The 9,972-nt window shown below is 38.4% G+C and overlaps 2 protein-coding genes across 2 annotated transcripts; both read right to left on the bottom strand.

Annotated features, from left to right (window-relative positions):
- Nucleotides 1–2,054: 2,054 nt before the first annotated feature.
- Nucleotides 2,055–5,614, bottom strand: LOC122305483. Its single transcript, XM_043118046.1, has 2 exons — nt 5,230–5,614; nt 2,055–4,561 (listed from the first exon to the last, which is right to left on the bottom strand). Exon 2 carries the CDS (start codon nt 4,446–4,448, stop codon nt 2,319–2,321), a length of 2,130 nt encoding a protein of 709 aa, XP_042973980.1. The 5' UTR covers nt 4,449–4,561; nt 5,230–5,614; the 3' UTR covers nt 2,055–2,318.
- Nucleotides 5,615–7,599: 1,985 nt separating this feature from the next.
- LOC122305482 (F-box protein SNE-like) lies at nt 7,600–8,815 on the bottom strand. Its single transcript, XM_043118045.1, has one exon. The coding sequence runs from the start codon at nt 8,518–8,520 to the stop codon at nt 8,029–8,031; it is 492 nt and encodes a 163-aa protein (XP_042973979.1). The 5' UTR covers nt 8,521–8,815; the 3' UTR covers nt 7,600–8,028.
- Between the last annotated feature and the right edge of the window lie 1,157 nt (nt 8,816–9,972).

Genomic DNA, 9,972 nt, shown 5'->3' with positions numbered 1-9,972 from the left:
AGCAAACAGGTCTCCCAATTTTGTCCAGCTGTATATGATGATCATATCCACGAACAGCCAGAAATATTTGTTTTAGGGAAAAAAAAAAAAAAAAACTTTTGAATAAGCGAGGCCAGGAAATGCATGTTATTAAAGTTGCTTGGATAAAGGTGTTTGATGAAAATGATGAATTGTGGACCTGGTTTTGATTTTGTAAGAGATTTGTGGACCCTTCATGGCGTTCACTGTTGTGTTACGTAGCGGACGTCTTGATCTGAGTATGATTTTGCTGTAACCCATCCCTAAAAAGTTAAAACGTTTTGAGAAGATTATAAAACGGAAGCTTTTACCGGTGATAACGTAAGCCATCACCCCCTCCACTTTGTTATATTTTGTACTGTTCATGATTCAGAACATTAAAATTAGCAGCTTGAAATGGGGTTTTGCTGCCCGAACTCCGTGGGTTTAGGCAGGAAGCTTGTTTATGAGAGAGAGAGAGAGAGAGAGAGAGAGAGAGAGAGAGCTGTTTCTATGATAAGGAGAGGCATTTGGAAATGATGCTTCTCCAAATAGGCTGAGTCATTTTGTCAGATACAAACTGAATCAGACATTGTACTTGGATATTATCTCTGTCTCAATATTGTCATACTCTCCTAACAGGCAAATGCATTGCCTGTTAGGAGTAGCTCTCTCACAGTTCAAGACTACCATACGTTGGGGCTTTCTGGGCAAGCAAATACAAAATGTTAAGGAAAACTATATATATGAAAAACTTATAAGCTTTACATTTTGAGCAAATTTGTTTCCAAAATCCAAAAGATCACTAATTAGTAATTTGGATGGCTATCTCAATTCTCCACCCATCTCATCTCTTTTCATTTACTTCCCAAACATCACTTAAAAAAAAAAATATATATTTTTTTTAATTTTAAATCTTCAACTTTTTTATTTAATCAGTATTTAATCATTACAACTCCTAAACTTTCAAACAAAATACAAACCACAATTCAAAATTTTTAAATCCTAAAATAAAAATTATATTAAAAAATAATATTTAACAATATTTTAACTTTATAATATTTTTTCTGCAACTTTTTTCTCTTTTCCTAAAACCTAATAAAACATTTTAATATAAATTATTTCACTATTATTTACATATTTTTGATCTAATCTCAATGTCCAGACGAGGCCTTGGATCTGAAAAGAAAGGGAACCTCAGGCTTACAATGTTGGAGTTTTTAGTAACAGGGGCAGCTACCAAAGCAGCTGTGTGAACCAAATGGTATAAAGAGGCTGTTTGCCAAACCTTCTCAACTTACGGACGGTATCATAAGCAGAACGGGAAAACTGAAACATAAAAAACTACCCAAGACGGCAAAGTCTACCATGAAATTTGGACTAGAATAAAAATGGGTAATCAATGAAACACAAGGAAAATAGAAAAAGGAACAAAGAGGCAATAGCTTTGTAAGTTGGGCTTAAAGACATGGGATATGTAACCCAAGTGCTGCCACTCCTCATGCTTTGAGTCAATAAAAGATGGGATCTTCTCAGACAAATCCATTAAGCTCAAGCCCAATACAAACATTAATACATATATGTACGTGAATATATCTATTGTCGCACAAATCTTACCAAAAGCAAAAATAACTTGCACAAGGAAAACTAAAAATGAAGTAGTTAGGAGGAAGAGAAGATACGTAGTGGTATTACCATGGTTGTGGACAAATAAAATTATGCTTCTTCTTGCTTTGCTCTGTGTTGGAGTTTTATAGTTTTGTCGGGATTCTTTTGGACGGATTCTCCCAAGTTAGTCGGGGCTCTTTACCACAAAGCAAGCTTCAGGTAACTGTTAAGCTAACTCACTGATTGGGCTCAGTCCATTAGTCCTTCTTTATTTCGTTGTACAGGAGCAACGTGTGCTGATAAAAGCACGGCCTTTAATGGCTGGCTTGACTCCAAGCAGGTTAAGTTCCTAGTGTGAACCATACATTACACAGTAGTGCAGTTAGGCATTTTGTTGCATTTCACCACCTCCTGATTCTTACAAAGGATGAAAGCAGATGAGATAATGATTTTTCAGTGCAAGTCATCAAGTGTTACAGCTATTATTGTCCATTGACAATAAATTTTTGTAAACAACAGTCATTAGAATTAACAATATTCTTGACACACGTTTCACTCCGTAAAACACTGCACCCCCTAAAACCATCTGGGGTTAATGTTGCATTGGCCTCTAACCATGTGTGAGAGACATTTGTACAGTTAAATCTAAATTTTGTCTAAAGAATGCTAAAATGAACTCCAAACTGATCTTCCTTTCCTCCTTGAGTGGTACGTTAGGCATTTGCTCCATTAGCTGTCGCAGCATGAAGCAGCTCGTCTGGAGTTGCAGCCGGGTCCAGATCCCAACACTTACCTGGCAAATTATTACCATCTTCCTTAAGCGTACAAAATGGCACCTGGTGTGAAAAGCGTAACATCTCTCTTCTTGGAATCCATCGAATGGCACTTTTGTCCGAATTTTTTCCATATACCGTCTTGAATCCAGCCAATTTCACAAGGGGAGTTACGCAAACACCAAGCTCTTCAGAGTAATCATCAAGAACCTCCACCATTTCATATTGGTGCCTCACTTCATCTGGGGTTGATCTATTCCAGTGTGGTGACCAGTTCCGATAAACAGCCCAAATATCTCCGCTTCTGGGGTATATCCGTACGCAACCTCCCCTACCAGCTTTCTCCCGGCTAAGAACGTGAGAGAAAACATTAACTTGGTCAACAACATCGGAGTTGGACGCTCTAAAATTTCCACAAGACTTTGTAAACCCACAATCCAGCCAGTTCACTAACCCAAACTCACTATCAGTTTTAGAGTTCAAGTAAGTAATATGAATCTTAAATGGTTCAACTGAGATGACCTCACGGATCAGACAGTACAAGCGAGGCATACCATCCTCTTCATCATATAAAGCCCATATTTGTTTAGGCTTGAAGCATTCCTCTGATCTATCTTTGTCAAAATCGTGGAAGTCAGGGTCAGGTACTGTTATTGAGATTGGTCTGGCTTTCTTCGGCTCTAACTGCTCAGCAGAATGGCCTAAATCAGCTATTTTAGGTGCATCTCCAGTCCCTTCGGATTGATCAAGTTGTGTCTGTGCTTTTGCATTCTCCTTACCTGCAGCAGCTGCCTCTGCCACCAACTTCATTTCTTTCAATTTCTTCTGAATTTCTGTCCTTGCCTTTTCAATCAACAACTTTCTAGCATCAAATGCAGGTGCAATAGAGGAACGCCTAGTTGGAAGTTCACTTGGATTGTTAAGCTTGGGATCATGTCCATTACTAGCATTTCCATCAGCTAATCTTGCTTCTGAAGCAGATTTTAGTCCCTCATCTTCGTACCCATTTCTAAAACTGGTTCCCACGAGCACCTTCCTTTTCTTTTCAGCTCTACCAGCCTTAGATCCTGGAAGTTCATTGCAGCCACCGGGTGAGTCTATTTTAGCAATAGCCTTTTCCAATGTATGTTTTCTGTCGGGTCCTGATTTAGCCTTTGGTCTTGCCCTACTAACATTTCCATTAGCCTGGTAGAGATCAGTGGATATGGTGGATGGTCCAATAGGACCCACCGTTCCAGACGAAGTTCCAGAGAAAGAGCTCCACTGGAAAGACACATTTGAAACATATTCATACCCATGCCCAGAGTGAAATCCCGAGACCCCATTTCCTGGAACAAAGGCAGCATTGCCCGGGATATATGTCACTCTATCAAACCCATGACTTCCATACCCATTACCAGGCACATGTGACCAAGGACTATAAGGGAAAGAACCATTTGCTGGGGCTGTCCCAGTTTCCACAGCAATGAAAATACCACGACAGTTCTTACAAGAAAGTCTCTTATTCACATACTTCCGCAGATACTCGTACTGAACTTTACAAGAGGTGCAAACTGTCCAGAAGGTGTCAGTTCTTCCATGAGAATTCGGGGAATTGGAACAATTGTTGAAACCTGTAACCCCTGTAGCATGAATTGAAGATATGTTCGTCTGGTTAACCACAGATGATAATTGCTTGTTTCTCTTGAGATCATAAGAGCTTCTCTTAGATCGATCAGACAGTAGCGTCCATGCTTCAGAAACAAGTCTGAATGCCCCATCAGCTCCCACACATTTGTTCTTATCAGGGTGGAGCAATACTGCCATCTTCTTGTACTGTTTCTTAACTGCATCTTTATCAGCAAAAGGTTTCAACCCAAGAATAGAATAATAATCCAATTCACCATTGCATTTAGCCTCAGAAGCAATGTAAACTTCAAATGTGGTCACCATTTGGGATATGCCGTCCAGTCCAGGACACAGTGTTTTAGCCTTTAAAGCATAATTCTTCGCACCTGCAAAGTCTTTCTCTGCAAATCGCTTCTCGGCTATCGCTTTTGCCTTAAGAGCCTCCTCTACGTTTGCTTCCATGTAGGAACTAAAATCACTTCAAAACCAAACCCTTGAAACAAAAGCTACAGCCAGCCCAACATAATTAACTGTGCCAAAGCCCAATTCTTGGATCTAACATCATTTTCATGTGTCTGCAAATATTTGATAAAAATGTTTAGGTTTCCATTGATATCAAGCTTCTACAGCTGTCTACGTTAGAATTGTAGTCTACCAAATTTATACATTATTCATTTTGAAAAAAACGATAGAAACCAAAATTAGAAGCTCTTTGTTATGCTTTCAGCTCAGGCCAAATAAATTTCAATCTTCACTTCAGACTTTAATTATTTACCAAAAAACTGATCAAAAAGAAAAGAAAAGAAAATCAAATCACACCATTAAATATCTCATTCTTTGATCCAAGTAAGCGAATTGACGATAGTACATGAAACAATTTACAATAATTTTCCAGAGTTGACTCACTGTTTTTCTTAGCATGTGTACAACGTTCAAGCAAGACATCTTCAAAATCTCATTTTCATTTATTTTCCTCAGCTACCAAGCATTCTGAGCTCCAAAATCCAAACCCCACTACTTAAAACCTAACTAAAAGCTCGATTCCCATACTAAAGACCCAATCGTAATTAATCCACCCAGATTCAATGCACAACGATCTGAATTCAACACCCAAACCCCAAGAAAACTACATATTAAACCCATATTTAGCTCAAGAAACGATAACTAAATAATAAATTAAACTTCACAGTAACAATTAGAGCACAAATTGAAGAAAAAAAGTTAAAAGAATTCCGAAACTCACAGAAGTTTGAGCAGCAAATGGAGGTGAAGTCGACCCAGATCGCCACGTGTACTTGGGAGCTCGAGCAACAGCAAAAATCAAGATGAGCTACTAGTGAATCTTACTGTAGCATCACAAAAACAGAGACCTCATTTTTTTTAAACACACGCACATACACATGGGAAAGGTTAGGGTTTTGTGCAATAGGGAATCGGGCAGCGTGGGGGAAGCGGGTTGATGGGGTTCACGGATCCGGGTCGGGGAGTGGATCCGGTTCCGGGGAGGAATTGGAGGTGCCGTCTGATCGGCGATCGGAAAATGTAGCGAGAGGGAAATAAGTGATTTTTGTGGTAATAAAAAATAAAAAGTAGTGATTTTTTCAGTGGCAGTAAACGTCGTGTTAATGGGATTTAATGGTGGGTTGTTGCTAATGTGCGCTCTGGTGCGTTATGGCCTTTGGAGAATTATTATTTTTATTTTTATTTAATTGTTTTTCCCTTTTTCTTTAAGGGTAGTAGTGGGTAGAAGTGGACTCTATGATTAAGCTTCATTCCATTAATATTTTACTTATTTTTGAAAATTAGATTGTTTTATTAATTAGCAGAAGATCATAAAGAATAAGTACTGTTATTATTCTTCTTCATTTTAAAAAATAAAAATTAAAAAATCAATATTCTCCCCCTTTTTCTTTTTTAATTTCTTTACCAAGCATATATATATATATATATATATATAGCAAAGCTGGATTATCACATGATTTACCTATTGGCCGAGTTCTTAACATAGAACATAGAGAGTAAGTTCGAATGTCTTCATTATATGTATATAAGAGGTACGAGATGGTCACCTAGAGTTAAAGAGCAAACTTCTTGTTGTTTGGACACGAAAGATCAAGAAAAGTTCCTTTTGAAATACATGTTTCTGCGCGCACCACATTAAGATAGCATTCATTAATTGATCATCTTGTCCATGCAGTGCTTGAATATATAGTTTTGTGAGTTCATATTGATCTCCTGTACTTAAATATATATATTAATGTATATGCTACATTAAAATTGTTGCTTCAAAGTGACGATCAACACATGGTTCCATTTTTATGTTTGAAGCAAGAGTTTCTCTTCTTTTTCTATACTAAAAAAGCTAAAGCTACACATGATCGGATTCTGCTACATTTGTTATATCTATTGTTTTTCTTTTTTGTATTTGGTGTCTCCAAGCTAGGTACCCTGCGGATTAAGCAAAGAATATATAGTTAGAATTGGTTAGTGCTGTGCTAAAGTATATAGGTTGTTGGATCCATCTGATGTCTTCAACCTAAATCTACCGCCATACTGCCTCAAAAAGTCAGCAGCATAAACAAAATATGAGGAGTACCCTATACATTTTTACTTACAAAATGCATGGTATCTGCAGGTTCATATTAGATCAGAACCCTGATCTATGGAACCTAATCGCCACAATGTCTTGTATGGTGCTGCTTATTTAGGATCATTATGTGGGTGGGGGGGCAGAGAGTGGGATTTGAGTCATATTGTGAGGATGAAAAGCTCATCATGACATTCTTGACACCATTTTCTTATCGTACTATATATGCCATTAAATCACCATCAACTAGAGAGAGAGAGCTTATAAATTAGTGGTTAACACGAGCACCCTCGTTTGCTGCAGCATTACTACTCTATTGCAGAGGGTACGAGTTTTTGAATAAATCTGCCTTCTGAAACTAAATAATTGGACAAACCAGCTGCTGGTTTGAAGACAAGAGATTTAAAACTTAACATAACAAGTCAATAATTATAAGATACATGTTGGACCACTTGTATCATGTGACCTGTCCAGTCCCAGTCAGCATCTTAGTTTGGTTTTTATATAGCACGCAAGCCAACCGATCAACAGCTAGTACCTTGACATTTGAGACGTTTACAGATCATATATATATATATATAACAAAAAAAAAATATTTTAGAAATAATTATTATAACTATCACCATTAAAAGTATCATGTGTTAATTCTGATTGGTCGTTTTGACCCCAATGCAAGTAGCATCCAGAAAGGTAGCTGGATATTCATTCATCTTGTGATTTCTTCAATATTCTGATAATGTGAACCCTGACTTTTATCATAATAAATTAAAATAATACCGATTTTTATAATCAATATATCTACATCAAGCAAAAAAGAATTAATTAATTAATGACTGTCCACATTAACTCCAACGAAGAAATCAGGCTTTGAATTCAAAGTAATAATCATAATATATTAATAAAATTGAGAGAGAGAGACTCATTCACCTCTCTCTCTCTCTCTCTCTCTATATATATTAATCTACAATATCAACTTTGTCTACAATATATTGTCTACAAGAGAATAAAAAAAAAAAAAGAAAGAAGAAGAAGAAGATATTTTCTAGAATATATAGAGACAAAAAGGCAAGAGAATTTTAACCCCGCCCCAGCAGTAGTATTGCCACCACTCTGAACCCTCGCTATCAAAGCAAGGTTGGCCCTGGCCGCCCAATTAAACTAAAGTTTCCAAATCTTCCAGTACTGTCATGTCCATATCCATTTATTACATACATCTCAAGATAAATTATTTTTCGATTCCAAACAAACTTACAGCTAAAAAAAAAAAAAATTGGATGATCATAAAAATTAATAAAAGCAATACAATAACGAATGTAACGAATATTTTAAAATGGTATTTAACAGAAATAATTATATTTTATAATATCTTTTTGGATTGATCGACTGCATGGTAATAGTACCGAAGAAAGAGGAAGCTGCCATTATTCCTTCCATACTTCGGAGAACAGAGCGAAATCAGACGTTCACGGGCTTGCAGAGGAACATGAGCGACGAAGCGGAGGCATCCCCCAGTCTCCTCTCGTAGTAATCCACGCAAAATAAAGAGAGGGAGAGCTGCACCACCTCGCGTGTCCAGACACGCCGCCTGACCCTGTCCGAGTGGCCGAGTCGGCTCAGGACTGGCCGGACGCAGACCATGTATAGCCTCTTGTAGCCTCCGAGAGCCACGACGACCGGTCGTACGGTGGAGGGGGCAGGAGAGGAAACGTGGCGAAAGCAGAGGTGCTCCCAGAGGGAGTCGTTGCGTGCAATGGTGCACCAGAGGCGGCAGACGCAGGAGGCGACGCAGAGGGAAGGTCCGTCGAGGTGCTTGAGGATTTCTATTAGGATGTCTACGTGATCGTTGATGAAGAACTTGGGCCTTTTCTGATCTGTATCTTCTGCTTTCTTTTGCTGCATGGCTTCGTGAGGTGGTGACGGTCGGGGTCGGTGCCCCACCATTATCATTGGGCCGGTGAGCTTGCTAGATTAGATTGAAGTTCAGAGAGAGAGAGTGTTGTGCGTGTGTGTGTGAACCTTGTGAGGGAGAGTAATGATACTATATATGGGAGTAAAATGTTGAGGGTGTCTGTACTTTCTGTTGGAGTACTGAAGTCTGAGAGGGAAAGATTTTTTTTCTTTCTTTCTTTTTAGTTTTTATCTGTAATCCAGTAGTATAGAGAAAAGAGATTTAGATTTTGTGGGTGACGGGGAGTTGGGGAGAGAGAGAGAGAGAGAGTATCGGGGGGTGAGAAGGGGCCAAAGGAAAAGGTCCAAGGAAAATAACTGGAACCAGTGGTATATCAGTATGCTTTAATTTTAGTGTTGTTTTTAAATATTGTTTTCGATTGAAGTGAATTTGTTTGTTTTTGTTGTTGCTTCTGGTGTTTTCTCTCGTTTACATGTTTCAAAGAGTTTCGTTTTAGGGACCGTTGTAGAACCACTGACTTAATTCAGGGTCGGGACTAGTGCACATATATTTAGTTTGGGCGTGCATGGATATTGGCCTTCAATTATATTATATTTTCTAATGCGTGCTAACGACAAGGCAGGGAGCTCAGGTGGACCACATATCTAGTCTATGTACAAGAGGCCTTAGTTAGGCCAGTACTAGAACCTACATGCCAAACATAAATCCCAGCTTCTGGCTTAGGGTCTTGGACAGATATTGTTCAAATTTCTCTCTCTCCATACTCTGGCAATGACGCTTTTCTCTGATCGGCAAAACCAGAAAAACATAAGATAAAAAGACCCATGAATGACTTGTTGCGGTCCTGCGAATCAAGTTTGCATTAGTGTCGAGGACAAAAGGAAGGTTTAGACCTATGAATTTCTGATCAGATTCTGGTAACCATGCAGCACCGCCTCACATGCATGATTCCTACTCTTCCGTTGCAACTATTCCTCATGATATTCACGTATCTGATCTGGTTCATGCGAAAATAATTCGCTTCGAGCATTATTTATTTGACTTACTAAAAAAACCCTAGATCACTAGAGCAACAATATTATATGTTATTTTTCATGTCATTTGTAATTAGGATTTGTTCTCACCTATTTGTACTACTTAATTCACATGATAATAGAAACATTGTCAGGCAGTGTACAGAGTCATCTGCCTCATGGAGTTGGGTTTTGGCGTAGAAAGGAAACCCCCAAGTACTTATAAACAGAAAACATATAATATCATATCATATTAAGACACTGGTTTTATTATTACTATTAAAACACTGGGGTTGACCTGACATTAGATATAGAAAAGCTTCTGTGTACGTTGTGGGCTACCCCCCGCCCCCGGGGGGGCCACACTGTATTTTAGAGGCCTGTCCATGGCGACTGTTTTGTGTGTTGGACACATCTGCGAAAGCACTGTTCCCTATTCTTACTTAACAGAATTTGGTGATTGAAAGATTACAAGAA

This window comes from Carya illinoinensis, chromosome 3, assembly GCF_018687715.1.
Source record: "Carya illinoinensis cultivar Pawnee chromosome 3, C.illinoinensisPawnee_v1, whole genome shotgun sequence".
Classification (NCBI taxonomy): Eukaryota; Viridiplantae; Streptophyta; class Magnoliopsida; order Fagales; family Juglandaceae; genus Carya; species Carya illinoinensis.
The sequence above is the reverse complement of the archived record's forward strand: the minus strand, read 5'-3'. Positions and strand labels throughout refer to the sequence as shown.